General features: G+C 36.7%; 1 protein-coding gene across 1 annotated transcript in view; it reads right to left on the minus strand.

Moving 5' to 3' along the window:
* The window catches only part of LOC124302932 (beta-1-syntrophin), a 238097-nt gene extending 222420 nt beyond the window's left edge, over positions 1–15677 (minus strand). Inside the window, exon 1 of the mRNA XM_046759533.1 lies at positions 15244–15677. Within this exon, the coding sequence (XP_046615489.1) occupies positions 15244–15664 (421 nt within the window). The 5' untranslated portion in view covers positions 15665–15677. The remainder of the gene's footprint in view (positions 1–15243) is intronic.
* Between the last annotated feature and the right edge of the window lie 8132 nt (positions 15678–23809).

Consider the following 23809-nt stretch of genomic DNA (forward strand, 5'->3'; position numbering starts at 1 on the left):
AGGTACGCTTAATCATTTTGCACTATTGTCGATCCTTGTTTGGTAATAGCAACGCAAAATCAATTTGTTCGGTTTGCTGTACTTTTTTAGCCAAACAAGGCTTTAACATCAACTCATTGTTGCACAAGCGTTAAATTTTCGCAACGGTTACAAGAAAATATAGCAACAGTGATCGTAACGAGAAGGAATAGCAACGGATACCAGACTTTCCGCTAACAGCTAGAAAACTAATTTTCATTTTGTACCTAGAACTATATTTTTCGATTACGGTAAAAAATGAAAATAGTCAAGGACTGACGGCGGTAACCGGAAATAAAAATATCTCTCAATGTAATAAATCCATTTGCAATAATTATTGTGGAACATTATTTATTTTTTTCTTCATACGAATGTCAATGCTGCACAGATTTTGTAAAAGCCTGGTATTGAGTGGGGAAAAAATTTGCCTCTAGAAATCCAAGGGATTGAGTTGTTTTTTCTCCTCTTTTTTTATCTGAATTGCGGGATTTAGCCGGTATAAATAAAATCAACGCACAGCTGTTGCATGTATATATGTATATATATGTGTGTGTGTATATATGTATATATAAATATTTATATGTGTTTAGGGGTGAATTCTAATGAGAAAGAGGGGAGGAGAGGATGGAGAATTCGGTGAAGCGAAGGGGCAAAACGAAATTCGGTAACATTTCAAACGGTTTTAAAACGAGTTTCCGGAATACGAAAATAAAAAAATGAAAAACATTTTTACATTTGACACCAAACTGGAAGAAATATTAACTCTCCACATCCTTTTTTTAGCACTAATAATATTAGAACTGATCAATCGATGGATCATGTACGTTTTTGTCGTTCTTCTTACTGTCCAAACCGTTCAGAAATAAACATTTTTGGACATAGGCCAGATTTAGTTTATTTTGACATTTGATTTTTTATTTTTTTTTTTTTTGCTCTTTCATAAAACGATTTTCGAGCAAAATTTATGTACCTGAATTTTGGTGTAAATTTAATTGAAAAATTGTTCCATTTCAGTGAGTGATAATAATGATGATAATACAAGTGCAATGTACGCTGGACGGAAGGTAGACGATTTTTTTTTTTTTTTTGCCAAAATCGATTCCGATGGGAATGAAAAATTCTTTGTACAATTATAAAACATACGGCATTCATCCCTCGATCTTCTAGTTTTCAGAACAAGTTATTTCTCCAACATTATAATGTATATTAAATTCTTGATTAAATTATAAATTAATACATTCAAACCTCGCCCCCGTATACCGTCGTTAACGTATCCTATCTCCTAATATTTAAAATCATGCAAAACCAAAAAACTAATTATAAGAGTCCGAGCTTTGATGAGGAAACACGAAAAATATGATCGATCTGCGCCTTCTGGTAAGAATTCATTTACAGAGAAAAAGTGTCTGTACTCGTCGTAGAAGTGATAAATCAATGCCGAAATTGCTAATTCACAGCTACGTTATCATTATGAATTGAGGGCTTGATCTCCACATTTTAATTCAACCGTATCTGATTCGCAAAGAGACTAAAAGACGTTCATTTCACTACTGAGAATTATTACACACACATGAGATAACTTGAAATCGCATGAATTCTCTTGATAATTACTTGAAATGGTCTGAACTCACGTAAAGTAACTTGAGTAATATATAATAATAAATTATACCAAATTTACATTTTTTGTTCACCGAAATGAATGTATAGTTGATTCTTTCATCACTGATAACTTTGATTTATTTATCGATACGTTTATCCATTTGTATCCTAAAAAAAAACAAACAAAAAACAAACACACGTCAAATAATTGGATAACCTTTCGGACATTGTGAAGAAAATAAAAAAAAAAAAGTCGACTTATCCAGCGGCGATAAGTCGACAGAACCGAATCTTTCAAAAGTGCAATTTGTTCGTATAATTTGTCGAAGAAGAATGTTCCGCAGAATTGTAAACAATAAAAAAATCACATATCGAAATGGGTAAAACTTGGATCGACAAAAATTGACGAAAACCGCAATTTACAAAAGTTTTTCAGTTGAAGAAAAGAAAAAACGGGTATCGGATTTAAAGGTTAGAAATTCCGTACTTCAAAGTTCTAGATCAAGCATAAATCTGGACCACGGTGACCCGAGGGTAGATTTTGCCGGGTAACATTTCAAAGGAATGTTTACAGCGGATAGAAATTTTCTCTCTCACAATCAGTGTAAGTGGATACCGAAATATCGCAAGGACGTCGCAGGGACATACGCGTGGAAAATCAGCCGAGGATATAAGGCCTGCAGGGAAGTTCCCGAGGGTTCGAGAGTCCTCGAAGACGCCTCGAAGCATGGGGGTGAGGGTGGTTCCTAAGTAGAAGGCGCAGGTAGGCCTCGAGGCGTGTGAGCGTTCCTCGAAGGTAACGGGATCCCCTCCCTCATCCCTCGGGTCGTCACCGTTGACGGAGTCGACACGGAATGTTCATTAAGAGGTGAAGTAATGTCTGCGGCCTCCGTCTGACTAATTGGAAAGCGTAATTTTACCCAAGCGTATCCGTTATTGTCTGCGCCTGGAGCTCTCCCGCTATTGCCAGGGGTAGTGGAGCGAAGAGAGTGAGGGAGAGAGAGATAGAGAGAGAGAGAGAGAGAAACGGGAAGGGATGATGCTGGTGCTGCAGCGCAGGAAGCGGAGAAGAAATTTATCCGAAAGATTAGAAATTTATCCACCACCGTGCAATTGGCGCAACGGACTGAAACGAAACCAGCCACACAGGGGTAGTTTTGCTCCTTTTCAGATACGAAATTTTGAATAAATATGTATGGAGTGTTTCACGTGAAATTGACCAATCAAAAACCTTCAGCCTCCCTTTTTTATTCGGCAATTTTTCGTGTGGTACAACTCCTGAATTTGTGTAATTTTTTTTTTTTCGAACCATCGACGAGTCGTCAATTTTTTTTATGTTAAAAATTACGCTCTCGCAGATTGCTGTATTGCTGTAATTCATCGCCGGAAGATTTATTTCCAGGTTTTCTTCAAGCAAAAATGAAGGGTCAATTTTTTTTTAATCAGTGTATAATTGCTCTTGGCGGGTGATGATGAAGTGGAAATCTTTCAGTAACAAAATAAGTACATTTGCTAAGTACAATGATTTACATCGATATTAAAGAATGAAAATTATTTAAAAATTATGTAAACAAAAACATAGATACCGATTTTTCAGATCAAATCGTTTTCGAATGCTGAAAACATGTCGTAGATTCGTTCGATTTCATTCGGATTTTTTTCGACTGTTTTCTACTGGATTACTCAAACAGATTCGTGATTTTTCTTCCTTTTTTTCTTTTCTTCTGTTTGCAATAATATCCGGAAGTAAATATTGCTATTTGTGAATCAATAAAACAAGATCAACATCAGTGGAATATTGAAGAATTTAATATCCAATGATAACAATGTGAGAAAAAGAAAGTGTCCCATGGTGAAAAAATTTTTTATCTGGATTTCGTACAATTGAAAGTCTATTTAACCGATTGTCTTGACCCTGTAAAAAATAGAAACAAATTTCACTGGGAATAAGAAAACGTCAACGAACTTGACAAGATTTAATACAACCTTTACCAAGTTTAGTGACGTATAATAAAATCTTACACAAAAATGAATAGAAATTTTGGATCAACGGTATCTTAGAATTAGATACAATTTTGCAAATAATATCCGAAGCCGTGTAATGGTATCAAACGAATATCCTAAATATTTAACGATTCAGAAACCGATCGATGAAAAGAAAATATCGACTCGTGAGCCGTTGTTCATAATTTCAGCCTTTTCCATTTGCCTATTTTCTTATCTCTCCTTTTTATGAATAAACAATGTAATCAATACCAAATGTGTGAATATCTTATAATCGAACTATCAAAAAACATTGATCTTCCGATTGTCAAGCTCGAGATTTACTCAGTCAATTATCAGCTCAAGATGTTAAAAATTCAGTGAGTAAAGATTGTTTGAACAGAGCGATCAATTTTCTGGTATTTCGTTGTCTTATGAATTCAAGTAATATCAAATTTTTCAAGTCATTCGAATCAACATGCCCGTTTCTACGCAATGATTTTTGACGCGCTATCACCGATGGTCAAAATAAACACCAACCGATGTCTTTACGCCTCATCCGTTTGAATTTATTTCCAGCCTCGCGACGTTTAACCCGACGACCATCCCTAAAACCTGAAAGGGTAAGGCTCTCTCCCTCTTCCTCTCCTCGGCACTCCTGCGTGTATAAGATATATCCCGCGTCGTCCGGGGAACCGTCAATCATTACCCTCGGCGTCCTTGCGGCCGAGATAAAGGGCGGGGGAATAAAGGGTTCTTCGCCCTCCGCCTGCAAGATTGGTATCGGGCCTCCGGAGCGGCCGGCTATCAAACCCAGATAACGCGGCCCTCCCGCCTTCCCCGCCGCTCTCGAACACGTGACGCAATTTGCCTGTCTCAGGACTATGACTGGGCCCAAGGATCCCGCGAAATTCGGTCAGAGCTAGTCCTGCTTCGTAAATTGCCGGGGTCAAATTGCTGCTAATGTTCGATGGAATTCCGGTGGAGGTGAAGGAAATTTACACGAGTCGGAAAATCGGAGGGTCGCAATATCGATTTTTTTATAAATATTACACGTCTCGTATGCCGGGACAATCCCTCGAAACTTGTAAATCTGCCGCGCATGCGCGACTTTTGTCGGATATTCGTGCAGGCTGGCCATCCCAAGTTTTCAGCTGTCAAACTGTTTCCGGCGGCGATGTAATTGATACGAATTTTCGAGGTTAGAATCTCAAATAATTGAGGCAGTGACTCGGAAAGGTTTGGCATGCGTTTGATATCGGGTCGGAAAGTCGATTCTTCAAAGAACGGTCGGAATTTAACGCTTATGCTCTTTGAAAATTCAAACGTACACATTTTGCGTACGTTGGCTCACCTGCGTCGCAGACAAGAATATCGCCGCGGGAAGATTTCGCCGACCAATGAAATTGAATTATTCGACGCATGCGCGGTTGATTTTCAAGTTTCTTCTGTTCAATTTTGCTTCTGTTCAATTTTGAATTAGTTTGAAAAAGAAATTCCAAGTTGACGTTATTGGTAGTGGGTTTCATTTCTTTATTCCATTCATTATTTTCTGATAAATAGAACTGTAAAATGCGTAAAGCCAAAATGTGTTACAGTATCGTCGGAACGAGTAAGAATACAGCGAACTATTGTATATATATTACACGCTGAGGAAAAAAGTATTTCTAGATTTAAATAAATGAGAAAGTATTCACTTTTATCGGCAGACTTTGTGAAATCTTAGAACCGCAGAAATGAATTTTTATTGCGGGGTGTCAACTAAAATGGAAAAATCATATTGATTTAGAGCAATAAATTTAGATTTATCGAGACCAAACGAGTATTCGGTGTATTCATAACGTATTTCGTAAAGTAAAATCATTTAAATACTTTATAATAGCAAATGCCCGTGATGCGTCAATTTCATTGGATTGATTGAAAATTCCTCAATATAAAAATGGATAGTTCTCGATTTCGTAAACAAAAGCAAACATTTGTGTCGTGGAACTGAAATTTTGTTGAAAGTAGGCGTTGCGTTGAGCGATTCAAATTATGCAACGATTGAAATTGAATAAAACAAAAAAATCTCTCACTACAAAATCGTCAGAATTTTATGTTGGTTTCTTTTTACTTCACCATTTAACGTTTCTCACTTTTCTATACTCTCAAAATTTTCTAAATTACATTTTAGCATATTCCTCTGACTTCAGTTTGGAAACATCCTTGACCAAATTCTCACAATCACTTTCTTTACTCTATTTTTTTAACTTCAATTTACCTTGTTCAGATTCCAGCGATCATGAAAACTGAAATTCGATGTTTCTTTTTTATCGTGAAACTGCAGAGTAAAAGATATTTAAAAAAAAACCGAGCGTCAAAATATGATTCCCAACGTTTCCCTCTCTCGGATATGACTAATTCTTTTCTTTCTGTGTCTTGAAATTCAAATTTCTAAAACACCTTGCGGACTCGAATTCGGCAAAGGCGTAATAAAATCCTTCCGAGCAATTACCAATCATCAAAATTACCAAATTACACAATCACCAAAATCCTTCAAAACAACTTAGCAACAGTGATCGATAATTGTTACGTTCGATTTAGCGAAATTGTTTCTGTAACATGAATTATCGACGAGTAACGGTTAAGGGTTGATCTCGTCGAGCGTGGCGTTCTTTATAGGATAACAGCTTTCGCTTTGATTGGATTGCTCGCTCGCGTCTGACTGCGAGAGCAAAGGATAGGAGGGGTTGTCGGAGAATTAGGAGATGACTGGCGTTTCGCGCGATAATACTGCAGGCCTTGGAAGCCGGGGTCGTGAAAAGCCCTATAAACAGGGCAAATTAGTAAATCCGTACCTTATACCGTAACACGGAAATCTGCTCGAAAGCACTGATTTCGTTCCCCATCAATTACGTGTACGTTATTATATTGTATACGCAATAATATAGTTACTGTAATTGTTGTATAATTGGTGAATGATGAAATATGGAAATTCTAGAAATTACATTTTATCCCCTTTACTTAGCAACTCCGGAAAGCGGTTCCTGGTTATTTTTTTCTTTGTTTCTTTGTTTCTGTTTTTTTTTCCTCTTCATTTTCTTTCGCCTTAACCTCATACATATAATATATTAGAGATAACTAAGCAATTATAACTCTGCAATATAATTGTTTTCAGCTTTTGATTCCTCTGTATGATTAGACTTTTTTCATCAGGCTTTAAAAAACGGTCTTCCCATTTTTTCGATTTTCTTTTTTCTTTTTATTTTTCGCCTTTGTTCTTTCGCATTTCTATTATTATTGCTATCGTTATTGTTATTGTTATTCCTTCAGATATTTTTGGTTCCGCTTTTTGATTAGGGTGTGTAACGTATTGTACAGATTATACACTGTAAAAAAAATCAAAAGGGAGGCGCCGTTTACGTTCGAGCACTTTAATATCTCTCTCACTCTCTCTTTTATTTATTGTTTTTTTCTTTTTTATACACATATCGAGCGATATCGATGGGAAGCAGGACAGATAAGATAAACAATGCCCGAAACAAAGGCCGGTAGGTAGGTACAGAATATGACAAAACTCTGCACGCCATCCCCAATGCCTGGGGTCGGTTTTTTTCCAATATAAATATTATACTTCGATAAATAAATGTTACTTGTCTAATTCGGCAACATATTTTTCTCCTTTAGCTATATTTTGTTTTTGTCCACCTTCGTTATTTCTTTTCTTTTCTTTTCTTTTCTTTACCTACCTTTCTTCATCGCTTGCACGTACATGTGATATCTTTCTTCACTTTTCATTCATTTCTTCTCCTCGTCTCTTCCGCCGTGATTCAGGCGTCTTTCCTTTTTTTTTGTACAGTTTTGTTGGGTGATTTTTTCTTCTTTTTTTTTTGTTTTCTAAACAGTTGCGTGTTTTATTCGTTTTTTACTCGGTTACGTTTCTTTCTCTTCTGTTTTTTTTTTCTTATCTTCTTCTTCTTCCTCTTCTTTCTGTCATTTATTTCGTCGTTTTTCCATCCTCCGTCGACTCTTCTTTTTCTAATAAAGTAGGATTCAACACCGGGACGCGGATGCATAACGAAGTCGCTTCTATCTCTCGTCTGCAACAGCAGCAGCGCGTCCCCTTCCTTTTTCTTCCCCCTTGCGGCCCGCCGCCTCACTGACGCAATTCCGTTCACGTCTCGTATTATTAAAACGTAAACGCGAAATTTATAACCGACTACCGCAAGTTTCACTTCGAGACAACCTTCCTTTCCCCGTATTTCGCCCTTTCCTGCAGTCACACTCGCCGTGACATTTTGAAATTTGTTTTTTCATATTACAAACTGCAGTCGCGATATCGGTAATTTTATTTATTTATAAGTATAGTGTAGGGTGTACGAAAAAAAAATAAATAAAAATGCCTTTCACCGAGTTTCAGATCTTTTGGACCGTGGTTTTCATTCTTACTGCTCCCGAAAACACGAACACCCAATTTTTAAACGAATAGCCGCAATCGATTGGCTTCAAGTTCTTTTCACGAATTCTTTATTAAAAAACAAAAATTTTGAGACGAAGATGAAAATTGGCGAGCTTTTAATTTAAAAGCTACGGACAAAACAAGTAATTGAAAAATGAAAAAATACGTACGGAATATAAATTTGTGCTTTTGAAATTAATATTTCATTCGATTTTCCTCAATTTTCAATTACTTGCTTCGCATGAGGCTTCTGAACTAAATCTTGCCCACTTCTATCTTTGTGTCAAAATTTTCGTCCGATATAAAAAAAATTCAGACAGAATTTGATGTTGAATTTTTAAAATTTAAACCCTCGTCGATCGGTGCTGTTATTTCGAAAATTGGATTTCCGTATTTTTGGAAGCGGTAAAAGTCAAGCCCGTGGTCGAAAAATTCAAAAACTCGGTGAAAAATGTTTGTCTGTACAACCTGCACGATACTTGAGAATAAAAATAAGAAAAAAACAAAAACGCCTGTAATGAGGGTCAGACGTAGGTCGGTCTGGGGTGAAAAGCCTCATGTATACGTACTATACACTATATAAAATGCAAGTATCAAAAATACATGATTCGCTCTCATCACTGCACGTATCAGCGTGTATTGCATATTTATATATTAAACAATCCTTCGTTTTCTCCCTTTTTTTACGCACCACGTAATTTTTGTGATTCTTCTTCAATTTTCACTTCTTACAATCAGCCTCTCTTCACTTTTCTCACATCCAACGATGACGCTTTCTACATTTGCTTACATACAAAAAAAAAGAATGTTACATTACATCTAACTGTAAAATTTTCTGCTTTTAATCAACAAAAATAAAACGTGCAAAAACTTTCAAAAACGCGTTTCTAATGAAATCTTTTTTTTCAGAAACCTTATCCTTGCGTACGACATATCCGCAGCTTAAATCACAGGGATACTATACATGTATATATTCCGTTCCTTCCTCCTCGTCGAGCGGTGTTTAACATATAATACAATAAGTGTGTAACGACCGAGTGGTTTGCGCCTCTTCCTCAGCGCCTGATGTGAAAATCGATCATGCAATACGCCTCCCACGTGTATACCAGATTCACCTTGTACGACTCTCGTCTCTTCAATCAACATTCACCGGATCGCTCAGACCTAATTGCTTCTCTTGTATCTAATCTGACCCCAAGCAGCTAAGACCGAGCGAATCTTCGGTTCGTATATTTCATGTACAAATCGTACTGTATAAACATATACCCACAACGTACCTACTTGTACACACCATTCGTATAAATAGGAGGGATGATAAGAAGATCCGATCGTAACACTGAATAAATTCCAGGCCAATACCACCGCGTGTATAAGTGATTAAATTTTTCTTTTCTTTTTTATTCTTCAAAGAAAAAAGAAAGAAAAACAAAACGAATAAATATAAAATGAAACAGAGAATGAATTTTAGTTATCCGGTTATTATCACGTTGTATTGCACCTCGTGCCAATTTATTTATTTATTTCTCATTCTTTTCCTTCTACTTTTACCAAAGTTTGTATACGAACGGTGCACATACGTACGTACGCACGTATACGTGTATATAAAGGTGCACTGCACAATAAAAAAACCGTCAGGCAGCAGCGCGGTTGCTCGGAAAGAAAAGTTTCGACAAGTTCTTAATCGCGTTAAGCCCGCAGTCATACACAGCCATATAGAGAGGGAGAAGGAGAAAAAGGGGGGGAGAGAGAGAGAGAGAGAGAGAGAGAAACAGAGAGGAAATACATAGAGGAACGTGTAATTTTTCATTTCTACACTTTTTATTGTACATGTTATATACGTATTATAGACCATGTGCCTGCTGTATAGAATTCTATAATTCGTATTTTATAACCGGTGTTAATATGGAGACTAATTAAACGACCTTACAATTAATTTTTATTACCGCGCACACAGGTTCGATCGTTCGTTAAAGTAAATGAATCGAAACAGGGAGCAAGAGGAAAAAAGCAGAGAACAAAACCCGAGGGAGAAGAAAAAGTATGGAAGAATAAGGAAAACTAATAAATCTATGTCGGGGATTTCATTCGTACATTTTTTGTTCTCTTTTTTTCTTCATCAAATTAAGCCAAATCGCTGTAAATTCAGTTTCCACACAGATTTTCTTCCGTAAAACCATTATTCACCTATATTCGTGCGATATTTTTTCAAGCCTCAGAAACCAGCCGATTTTTAAATGTTGCGGAAAGTTGCAGCTGTAAGAATTTCAATCGAACCATTTTCGAAAATTCATCCCGAGCAAATTGAATTATTTTAATATATACGTATTCTGTTTAGTGCAAGATTTGAAAACTGACGAAACCTATTTTTTAAATATTCTTGAAAACATAACGAGTAAGGAAAAATATCAGTTCACTCTTACTCCGAAAATCAATTTTTCGTTATTTTGACTATAACTTTCTTTATGAAATTAGACAATACGTATTTATAACGCAATAAATGTCCACATTTCAAAATCATACACGTGTACGAAGAGAAATTCAATTTCGCTATAAAAAATAATTCAAATGTAAGTACAATAATATTGTTCATTTTTTCTTTTTCAGTTTTGCGTGCACAAAATTTTCGAAACGAATATTTCACTTTTCTTCTTCATTGTTCAACAATTTCCTAAGTACAATAATATAAGGCCTACGATTTGAGAACTAAAAATGTGAAAACAAATTTTAATTTCTAATTGAAAACAATGATACAAAGAAAAAAAAAAAAAAAAAATTCCATCAGATCTGAAATTGACAATCACGGCAAGACTTTCACTAATCAGATCACGAATTGCGTGTAAAGATAATTTCCAACAACGTTCCGTAACCTTAATATTTTATTAATTTTTCTCTCTTCTTTTATCATTATTTCGAATTTCTCGAAATCGTAGAAGCACTTTTGCAGAATTCTCTCGGTACAGGCATGCATAATTGACGCGGGATGTGCGTGCGTGCGATGAATGATATGACAAGATCGAGCGTGACGAGAGAATTACAAAAGATGAATAAGGACACAACAAACTACACGATGCAACGGCGAGTAGGAGGAGGAGGAGGAGGAGGAGGAGAAAGGCCGTGGCTATGGCGTGATGACGAGCAATTAACAATTAAGTATCGGTACCACAGTGTTAAACTATGCACGATGCGATGGTATAACAGTTATACGTAACATTTACGAGAGAGAGAGAGAGGGAGGGAGGGTGGGAGGGAGGGGGAGACCGTCATGTTACCCTTAATTATAGTCGGCGACGAGTTAGAGACACGACGTCGCGACGATGATGACAAAACGACGAGCAGCTGGGGCGTCAAACGGCCGTCGACGAAACGCGACGAGCACTTCGTCATTAAAAAATAAAAGAACACGAGGCAAAGGAAAGAGAGAAGCGAAAAGGGAAGAAAGGAACAAAAAAAGATAAAAGCAACGGAAATTTTCCAAGCTGTTGTTTACCTTCGCGCAATTTGTAGATACGATAATATTTTATCTTCAACATTTTGAAAAATTTTACGTGTAATTATACTTTCTTCTGTTCGGTGAATATAAATTTAATTAATATGAAAACCGACAAGCTGAGATTAATTTATAGTTGTGATTGCTGATGTCACAGTTATTGATTATCTTCATTTTTATCTATCGTAGCCAAAAAATATATTTTTATAGGCGGCAAAGTGGAAAATTAGTGTTACGTAGCTGTAACCTGATCGAAAAATCAACAAGTACGTTGAGTTGCTGTTCATTTTTTTTTTTTTTTTTTATAATCATCATCGTCACTCGTGCCATACTTCCTTTCAAACGTAACGATAATTTGATGTTTATGCAAAAGTGAATTTATGTCAAGACTCTATTTAGCCGAAAAACAAAATGTATTATCATCAAGACAAAAAAATACAATCACAATAAATTGTAGTATTTTATCTGTAATCGTATAAAACAGTTAGTTACTTGCATAATATCAATATTACACGAATTTTCTATTAACTTTGAACAGAACGAAATTTTTCTCAAACTTCGCGACTTGTATAACCCATCGAAGATAACATCTACACATATTCACATATATATATTCCATTCCCTATACTTTGAACCACTGATCACCGTATAACATAGTTTCACATCGGAGCATTAAGTCACGCTATTATATACACCTTCGCTTTGTATATATATATATATAGTAGCTATAATACAGTTAATGAGATCTGAATTAGGCTCACGATTTGAGGTCGTGCGATGGTGGTAAAAATCCCTCACGTACAGTTTATATATATATATATATATGTACACACACACGAGATATAAGTTACATACATATGTGAGGTATTCGGGGCACGAAGAAAAGCATATTAGGCAAAAGTCAAAGCAAACCAAGGTAACAAACAACTGGAGGCTTTTCTTCCGTTTGCACACACGTATTACAAGGGAGACGTGTTACTTTTTAAAAGTATGAGCTTAAAAGCAATGCGCGTGAACATATATGTGTACACTAGTTTGTTGATGAATTTGAGACCACGTTGTAGGTAATCGTTAGTTTTTATAATTACCAATTGTTGGAAAAATTAGGTGGTAGCTTGTCGGATCGCAATTTCCATAACAACTTTTGTTGCCTACGCTTCTCCGATAGCGTAAGGATTTTTTTGAAATTTTTACCAACCAATAAATTATAACCCAAGAATCTTTTTGGAGAACATACCACTTTTTGACGTAATTTTGAATAATCTTTGGACAATGTATGAAATATGATTGATTGAAACCGGGTGAAAACCAAGAATTTTTTACGAAGCTTGATTACGAGTTTAAATTTGAAGCTGATTAAAAAATTGTAGAATTTCACTGACGCGTCTCCTTAAATTATACGCTAATATTGCGCGGTATTGTACAGTCGAGGTTTGTCACCCGTGAAATAAGTTTGCTTTGGTATATCAATTTAACTAACGGTGTAGTAGGTGAAAAAAAAAAAAAAAATTAATACTCAAAATTGGTAATAAAATTCTCTAAAAAATTACAGCAAGTGAAATGGTGATCAATGAAATCAATCAACTTTCTATGAAAATTTCCCAAAGAATTTAGGAAACTTCTGTAAAAGTTACGAAACTTTCGAAATTCTACGTCGTGTCTTCTTATGAGGATGGAAGCTTCCGCGTAACGAGTTTAGAATTGAATTTACTTGCAAACGAACTCCCTTAAATTCATAAAACTTGAATATCCACTCGTTCTCATTAAAACCGTTCGACGAGATTTTTTTTTTTTTTTGCAAGAATTTCGGTATCATCTTCCGCACCAAAGGTGTCGAACCTCTTTAAGTTCTGGGACTGGTGCTTTCGTACCAGTTAATTACTCGTTTCCAAGAATTCTTTTTCCGTGGACAGTAACACGATAAATAATAAAATCGATCCAGTTAGATGGGAAACTAAGTTTCTCCTTACATTCTGACTTCTGATAATAAACGATTTTTGATCAATCGGGTGTATTCGGCCTCAAGTTCATCATTTCGCTATACTTTTGCACAGCTTACAAAGTTTCATTGACTCCTCGAAACCTCGTTATTACAGCTGATCTCAAAATTCCAAGCAACACACACAAAATCGGAAGAATATTGGACGAATGAATTAGAACAAATGAGAAATAAGGTTGAAGTTAGCAACGTTATCCTAACGATGCATATTCGTAAAGATGAAGCCGATATTTTACAAACCGAGAATTTTTCAAATCTGAGTAATGAGTGTGAAAAAGTAAAACAATATAGATACTTATATTTTGAAAAATTCAACTTTTATCCCTCAAATTCCCTCCAAAACTGGACAATATTGATTTGTTCCTGGCGATTCGTAACGTTACTTACATTGGTATGAAGAAAAAAAAATCAATCAAGCACACTTCCGTGTCGTAGTGGCAATGGAATAGCGAAACAATGATTACACAGGCCTGCGTTTTTTTCCCCCAAAGTTCTTTTACCGGAGCGTTAATATTCGTGAGAGTAATCCTGAATGTAATATAAATCGATATTCATATGATATAAACCGCGTCACATTCATCAGCAGATTTAGCTGAAACTGTGTTTAAATGGAAAATGTGTGCAAACTACAGGTTGAACGAAATAAAACCACCTATATCTAAAGCTTCGATTACACCGATCAACAGTGGTTTTGTTGCCTTTGATATTTGAACAGCCTTATTATTACTAAGATTTGATGTCAACGACCCTAGGAATAAGCGGAGTTATTTGAAACTGGTTCTAGTTATTTATTTCATCAACATTTTTATGTACGACTTGAAAAAGCAATATTTAGATGAAAAATTCATTTTTTATTCAATATCTAAGGTTGATCAGAAAAAAATACTGCCCAAATAGCTGATAATAGAAAAAAAAAATTTTTTTGTTACCCTGAGTTTTTCTGTGAATTTTGGTGTTTGAGAACGTAAAGTTTAGAATCCCCCCCCCCCCCCCCCTCTCCTATAATACTACAATAATTTAAAAACTAGCGCAATCCTAATACAAAGTGAACTTTGAATCTCATATTACACCCAAAGTTTTTACAGTAGCTTAATATTTCTTGGATCTTTTACGGTGTCTAAGAATTTCGAAACAACAGTTCTGAAGGAGTTACAGACATTTATTTCTGAGACTGTCACGCACATCCTAAAAGTGTGCATCCTCATACCAACGAAGTAAGCGTGAATTTACTAGATTACCCGTTTGAAAGATATGAAAATACTTATTTCAATGGAGTAATTTTGAAAAAAAAGTTCCACTTTTCTTCGACTTTCACGGCTACGAATTATTGAGTATAAAAAATCAACTCCGGATTCTTTGTTCAGAGAATTTAATGCCCTGCAAGAATATGCGTGAAAAATTATTCCATCTCAAACGGTTCAAAGGTCATAGAATTTTTAACGAAGTAAAATTTTTTCGCGCGTAATTTAAATGTAAAATTTCAAATGGCCAGCGACACCTTCCAAAATTGAGCAGAAAAATTTTCCCCAACGGTACAATTGTTTCTTCTCAGTAAACGGGTTCCTTTCAAGACCACAAGTTCGATAGGTTAGTTTTTTTTTTTTTTTTTTTTTTGGCTCACCCTAACAAACAAGCACAAGTATTCGGAAAAGTTTTATTTTCGTTACGTCAACGTAACCAACTCCAACCTCGAAAGGCGAAAACGTGACTTCCGCTCACCTTCAAGCTCGACGACCTTTCCGGCGCGCTTCAGAGCTTTGACGGCCTCGTCGTGAGTCGCTTCCCTGAGGTCCTCGCCGTTGACGGCGAGTATGGCGTCGCCGACGTAGAGTTGCTCGGTGGCGTCCGCGGCCATGCCCTTGAATATCTTCGATATAAGAATGGGCATCTTGTTCTCCTTGCCGCCCTTTATCGATATGCCCAGCCCGTTGTTGTCGCTCTTTACGACGCGTACGACGCGTTTCTGGTTAGCGACGCTGTCCGGTACGTCGGGATCGTTCAGACTGTCAATGTTGTTGTTGTTTATGTTGCCGTTGAGGGAACTCGCGTTCTCGCAGCTCTCGTCGAGCGTTATACTCAGGTAATCGTCCTCCAACGACACGAACACTCTGTACCACTGACCCCGCACCTGCGTCTCCATCACCCCCGCTCTTCCCACCCCCGCACCGACGCTCGAACTTCCGGTCACACCCCCCTGACCGCCCCCGCCGCTTCCCGCGCTGTTCAACTCAACCATTTCGATTTCCTCGAATGTCTGCTGGACCCGCTAAACACGAAAAAAAAAGATTCAACGCATTACCAACCGTCGGTAAGAACGCAAAAAAGGGTTATACTGCTCATTGTCGATCTAACTGTCATGTTAAATCTTCGAAATTGTGATTCTCGTTTTTTACCTTTCTGGTATATGAGTTTCAATTTTTTCAAATAAAGATACTGTGCTTTTTTTGCTGGTCGAAATTGTGACGAATTATGAACAGGGTCAATTTAAACGGTATGAGAAATTTTAGGGCGTAGGTATTGCTCGTGGGAAAAAGTTATATCCTCAATTGTTTTTTTCCGTGTGGTTTTATAGTACTAAGAGAACCACCGCGTGTCATCGACATTTGAGGTTAGATACATCTCGATTTATCCACGACGTTGCAGCTCGTGCAGTGGTTCTCATACCGCTGTGAAAAACCGTATCGAAAACAGAAAACAATCGAGGATATAAAATTGCGCGCACGGTCAATACGCCCTGCAATTTCGTACCGTAAAGATTTCAAACCGCAGCTATATATTGCATTATCTACACCGATCGACGAATCTATTTACGAAATATTTGAATAAATTGCCTTCGGTAGATTGTTATGCTTCGTATCAATTCTTTTGGTTAACTGGATAATTGATACACACAGAATATTATTTATACAAGTACATGTAACACGATTCGTATTCGATATTCCAATTTGTATGTTTAGTGTATAACTTGTGTGTTAATTTTTGTATCTTTTGAGGTCAAAAAAGCATATGTGATAATTATTAAAAATATATAAAAATTATTTAAAAAAATCACGAACCGGAAAAACAATTTTAACGTCTCCACACAGAATAAGCATCTTATACATAACGTAAACTTTACTTGCGAATGCAATTATAAGAATTTAAGGTCAGATGTTCGGTTTATATTAAGGTATAGGTGAAAGTTCATAAATATATATATATACTAAACGACAAGACTGACAGCAAAAAGGCACGATTTAAAAAAATTATGATAAAAGTAGTGAAAAATATTGACGGCAACGAGATAGAAAGGTATAGGTGTATTGAAGTAAATGCGAAAAACGAAAAAGGAAGTGGAGAGAAAAGAAAAGACAAGAGATTGGTGTGTAGGTATATGGGGCATTCCATGACATCTCGATCAAGATTCTACGTCGATGTCTCAGATTCACTTTATAGTTTTTTTTTCGTATAAAAGTACACGACGAAAAACGCGATTGTAATTTTTTTTTTTTAGAATTTCCGACCCAGCGTATCTGAATTATGATTTAAAAATTTGAAAAAGCAGAAACCCCACTTTCTGAAATCTGAAAAATCTTGTAAAATATAACAAAATTTTTGACACCTATTAAAAGTTGGAGATTTCATAACGTCGAGAAATGAATAATAAAAATGAAAAAAAAATACTATTATTACATTGCATTTTCGACACAAGAATTAACGTACAAGCTCATTATAATATCTCTCCGAGGAGATATTTTTTGGATTTTTTCTGAATTTGTTTAGATTTTCGATAGTGAAGTTTGTTTTTCAAGTTTTTAAATTATACTTCAGATACGCTGGGTCGAAAAATTCTGAAAATAATTGCGATCGCGTTTTTCGTCGTGTACTTCCATAAACAAAAAAAATTATAAAGCCAATCTGAGACATCGAAGTAGAATCTTGATCGACATGTCATGGAATGCCCCGTATACATATACATGAATACACGAGAGGAAGAAAAATGTAAGAGAAGGGATGAGAGTTTCCCAAGGAGGTAACGAACCGACCAACGAGTTTTCGAACGAATTGAACGAACGCTGCTGCCCGCCACGTGCGCTGCTGGCTTCTGTTGCCTGATGATGCTGCGTCACTGCTTGCGGAAAACTTCACCCTCGATACGTATATACGTGTACAATTGTATATACTACGCATAGGATAAAAGAAAGAAAATAAAACCAACGTGGAAGAAAAACAAAAATCCAAAAATCCCCGCGTAAATCTTGCGACGAAAAAAGCGAGAGAGAATTAAGAGAAGAGAAGAGGCAAAAAAAAAGAAGCAGAAGGAAAATAGAAAAAAACGTGGGACGAAAGAGAACAAACGAGCAATAATTGAACGAATTAGAACGCGGATGGAATCATTTAGTGCAAATAACTGTATATAAAGTATAATAGTTGTACAATTGCTAACTTCACGAATGTTAGGAGAATTACATACGTACAGGGTGTACAGTTATTCAGCGAAAAAAATTATTTTTCAGACAAATGTCAGAGGATGATACATAAATAATCAGCAATTATGTAATAAATGAAAGTTGATCAAGATCTTCGTAGATAAGTTTCAAATTTATTATGACAGTCTTTTTATGTAAATTGGCATACGTATGAATGAATAAATAATCATACAGTTTTCGGCGATTTCTTGTACATCTTGTACAATAATATATTGAAAAAAACCGGAACCCGATTTATTGCGACAGATTTTCATATGAGCTTTTTAACTTGACTAACAACAGCTGGCAGTAAGAAGAATTCTATTTTTCCGTCAGTTTGAAAAAACAAACAAACGGAGAATAAGAATAAAAATACAAAAAAGTAACCGAACTATTTATAAGATAAAAGAATCTAATTAGAAAACTAACGAACCTCCGTACATAATCTTCCCCCTCATTTGTCAAAGTTAACACTCTCATTATATTATACCGGAGTCCCCTTAAATTCCTGCGTGACAACTATCTAACACACCTATATACACAGGTATATTGTACACGTGTGTGTGCCTCGCAGGTATAATTAAAACTTTTCCGGTTATATTTCGTACAACGGTGGCGATGTGTTTGCCATAAAAATTGAGTCGTCAACAATTATTCGCTACTTGGAAACACTGAATTCAGCAATTAGTTACAAAATTTATACATCATACAATCGGCATGCTGCTGTTTAATGCTGAATTGAACCGATCGTTAATTCGCAATATAGAAGAGCAGGATATTTCACAAACAAGAATAAAGTTCTGGTAAATTAACTCGAGTTATGTAATTCACCGGATTTCAACTAGATATATATATACGCGTGTACGTATAATAGGTACATACATACGTTGCGTGAAAAACGTATATGAAACTGCAGCTAAAACGAAAGGTGAACGTAAGGCATACACAATATATAATGAAATATTATACGTATCGACATAAAATATACGTGAAAAAAGGAAGAAAAGTGGAGACAAAAAAATCCTATCATCGACAATTAGAATGAAATAAGAATAAATGTTACAACAACAATAATAACAACAACGACAATAATAATAATAATAATAATAAATAATAATAATAATAATAACTCAATTACCTCGTACAAGAAAAAAAAGGCAACGTTATTACCAACGTAAGTTACTGAGATCGATTCGTTATGCAACCGGGCAAACTTAATCAAGGACACAACTATGTAACGATGCGTGTGATATAATAAAAATAACGTGTTTAATGTACGTGTAGTTCAAAGTGTTAGTATTCGTGTAAGGTTTTTTTGCTTTTTCACTCTTTTTCTCCTCCTCGTTGTCTAATCTTTCGCAAATTTATAACCCTTCTCACTAATCTGCAATGTAATACGATATTGATTATACGTGAATAGTGATATTTTGTTTATTATTATATATTACCGATTTATGGGCGTGTATTGGCATATATATGACGTTCTTGTCGATTAGCCTATTTGAATTTTCGTAAAAATGTTCTCTTTCTCCCTTCTGTTGTTCAATCATTCGTGCATAGTTTTTGTCCAATTTTTCGAAAAACCCGCCGGTTCTCTGATTCTACGTCACCACTCTTCAATCAAGTACACGAGGTATTACGAAATTCGAGGCTGAGAGAAAAAACTGATTACTGCTAATCCATGACTACAAGAGGCGAACAAGAATTAACGATAATTCTTCATTCACTTGCCACGATTACCCTTGTTGTTGTTGTTATTATTATTATTATTGTTAATATTTTTATCGTTACGATCTATGTTGTTGATTTCTTTTCTTCTTCTTTCACAGGAAATTGAGGCAAAGTGCAGTGTCAACGACATTTCGGTAATAACAAACTCCAGTCGTCGGATTCCGGCTACCGCAGACACAATAATTATTACGCCGAATATCCGTGTCCGGAGTCTCGCAATAATTTATTTATAAATATTGTGAGAGTAACTCAATTGCACATTTCAAGAAGAATAACGAATCAATCCTCGTCTTAGATTCACTCCGCAATGACCCGCAATTACTATTATTCTTTCGAGGCTAAAATGCGCCACCACACGCTACGAATTATTTCTACTACAATGAAAAACTTTGAAGGATGGCGACGCACCGATTCGTTCTTAGGAATCAATCAATTAACAGTAATTTTGCAGATGTAAAACTTGGAAAAGAAAGGCGAGCGAGAAAAGGGATTGAGAAAAACAAAAGAACGCGAACGCGTTTTTCACCTGTTTACTTATTCACCATCCGTCTATCCTGTTTTCGACTTCTAGCTTCTAGCTTCTAGCTTCGTTTATCTCAGTTCCCCGTAGTTTCCTTTCCACCTTTAACCAAAACTGTGACGATAAGAATTGCCAATAACGGAGAGCTCGGTACGCGTCCGGCTATCAACGATCAACGTGTTTGTTACAAAACAATCGACGATCAGGGGCTAACTTCAAGGCGTCCGCACCCGGCAGCCCGACAACTGAGCATCGCCGACCGTTCGAAATTCCCCGATATCCCTGGTTTTGGCGGGCTTTAAATTTCGCACACACCGTCCGAAGCACTTCACGAACTTGCACACACACACACTCACAGACCTTTTCCACAAGAAAAAAAAAATAAACACACTCGGCGCTGTTAATCGCCGACTTTCACTCGTCGCCGACTTCGCGTTGTTTACCACTTGCCACTCGGCCGCGCCGATCCGTTTCTAATCCCAGTTTACAACACGCCTCGGACGAGTTCGGGCGATTCTGAGAGGCCGGTTTACTCACTACACGGGAGAATTCCACTCGAGCATCGCTCAACGCGTTTAAAGTAACCGCGACGCAAAATCGCCGCCCAAACGAATGACAACCGAACACGTTTCACCGACGCGATCAGCGCCAGACTGAGCCGGAATCTCGAGGGCGGCACGAGCTACCGGCGTTCGAATCGCTCGTTACCCGCCGGTGAACCCGACGCCGAATACCGGCGACCCTCGACGCCAGCGACCCTCGCGGATCGTATCCGCACTTGTTGCGCCGCGCTGTCTCTCTCGCACCCCCCTCCCCCTCGACACCTTCCACCTTTCCACGTCCCCCCTCCTTTGCCGCTCGCTATCGACTCGACCTAACGGCTTTTTCGAACTTCCCGCCCCCAAAATTCCACACCAGGGTTTTTACACCGGAGGTGATAGGAATGCGACTGCTCACAGTCACGGATTTAATCAAGACGTGTAATTCGTAGTTTACAGTTTTCTGATGCACGGAGAAACGAGATCGTTCCAAACTTTGCGAAATTATATCATTTGCAATTAGTAGTCGGCCAAGGAGTTCGGAAAATTCGATGAAGCGATTGGTATACTTACATACATCAGATTCTCGATTAACGATTAAGCAAGATGACGGGTTACGATTTAACAAAATTTTAAATCAATTTATTATTGATCAGAAATAAGAAGAGTTTGTAATACGATTTTCTGATTTATACGATACGGAAGTTTGTCGTGAAGGCAGCTGTCCTGAAAAAAATCCGAAATACGGCTATCGACCTTTTTGCAATGTGTTCGAAAGTGCCACTGAACTAGCGATTACGGCACCTGGGGCTAACTTCAAGCTGCGCAACTCGTATTTTACAGTTTACTTCTCTTTTATAGAGTTACGAAATAATCGTTTCAAACTTCGGGAAAGTGGATTGTTTACAATTGTACTTCAGTGTCGTCGCTGAAAGAAATTCAGAAAATTAATCAAAAGATCGAGTGTACTTATGTCAAATTTTCACTCTATACTTTGAGGTTATACTATACGCTACTGATATCTGGGTACCGTGTTTCACTATGCTTTTTTTCTTTTCGCATCAATTTTTTTTACCACTTTTCTCAAATACTACACAAGCAGAGTGGCAAAGACTATGATTTTCCAAAATTAGAGCGAATTTTGTGAAATTCTAAACCGAACGAATGTATAAAACACGACTTTCTCCCTTCACTGACACTCCGACAAATCTCCCAGGAACGTAATCCTGGAAAAATCCAAAATACAATTCCCAAGTTGGTTTGTGTAGTGTGGCAGCAATACCCTTGAACCGGCGACGCTCCTGTTGATATGCGACAAGATATACTTATGGACAGTCCGGTTGCCTGCGGTAAGGAAAAAACGAGTTAAGAGCGGAGAGCGGAAAAAAAAAGTAATAAAAGAAAAAACGCTGTACATGCTCGGCGTAATGAACCGTGAAAGAATAATATTATTATTAGGAGTAACAGGCTGCAGGATAAAATTTTGAGTAATGGCTCGTCAAGTGTGACAGCCAGAAATGATCGATCGTGTACATAAAGCTGGCAGTCTTACGGGTTAAAGTGATGCGGATATAACGTAATTTTTCTTCCTATATACTTTATTCGCCGTTGCCTGCTCATTGTCAGCTGCAATCTAGAAATTTCTCTCTTTTTTCGTCTTTTCCTTTTTTTATTCTTTCTCTATTTATTTTTCTCTCTTTGCTCAAGATCGACGCTCCGATCCATTATAAGAAAAAAATGCAAACTTCGCTACTCAGAGCGCGCCGCTGTGTAATTTTATTATGTGTTCTTATAGTCTCTGGAGCCCAAGCTTAATTACTGCTGAATAGACGCTTTGGGTTAAGTTTGAACCTGAGAACGGGAATTCGTGATTCATTTCTTCCGGAAACGGAACACAAGCTTGCATATACATGTATAAATTATTTTGGGCTTAATCAATCGCTAGTTCCCCGAATTATAGAGATGTACTATTCAATTCCAGGAAAATTCCAATTAGCAGCACAATATCCCCTCAAGTTTACCCTCAAGGATTTAATTGAAATTCGGCTTTTTAATAATTTACGATCCAATATTCGATCACACGCAGTACAAAAACGCTGTCAAATAAAATTATTCAAGTATTTTTAGTAACAAAATGCATTTCATTGATAGCAATTTCAATTTTTTAAGTTCTGTGATCAAATTTTTCGTTCAACATTTATAAACAGTTGAAAGTATTTTATAAAAATACTCTCGAACAACGATCATTCAAAATGAAAATTTCTTTGGAAGATGTTCAGGCGTCGTATTAAGATAGAAAAAATTCTTCACGAAATTGAACAATTTGATGGTCAATCGTTTATTGAGTTGGCGCGGAATACCCCATATACGTAATATATAAAAATATTATAACACGAGAGGGTGGTAAACTGGTCATAAAACGAGCAACGCTCATTTACCGTCAGGCGTAATTAACAAATGAGTCGGCGAGGGAATAATCCGCTTGTGCTCCATCACCTGCGATCCGCATCCTTTAAAATACGGCGGGAAAACGGCAAGCATGTTTTCTATTTTTTTTCTCTGTCTAACTCTCACTTTCCCTCTCTATTTTTTTTTTTTTTTTTTGGTTTAAGATATGAATTAAAGAAGATTACAAGCGATAAGAGTAACCCACGTGAGTTGTACATGCATGTACAACTGTATATATTTTCGCGCACATACATCATGTATATACGCACTCCTAATGCTGTTACATTTCTATCTGTACAATCAATATCTTTGAACTACTATACCTATACGTATATACAAGAAATTGGAATTAAAAAAAAATATTATCACGACCTGCAAAGCGGATTGGTTTTCATATCAGGGGGTAAAAAATAAGTGTGAAACAATATTGTCGGAAGAAAATATAAGAGGAATGGATGGAAACGAAATAGTGTATTGCACAGGAACTCTAGAATCGTGAGACTTCCTCGGGCTATAATGGCTACAAGTGTTTGGGACGTTGACGATGTTATTATAGTAGATCGGGAAAACCAGGTCAAGAGGATTAACTTCGAACGGGA

This window comes from Neodiprion virginianus, chromosome 4, assembly GCF_021901495.1.
Source record: "Neodiprion virginianus isolate iyNeoVirg1 chromosome 4, iyNeoVirg1.1, whole genome shotgun sequence".
Taxonomy (NCBI): domain Eukaryota; kingdom Metazoa; phylum Arthropoda; class Insecta; order Hymenoptera; family Diprionidae; genus Neodiprion; species Neodiprion virginianus.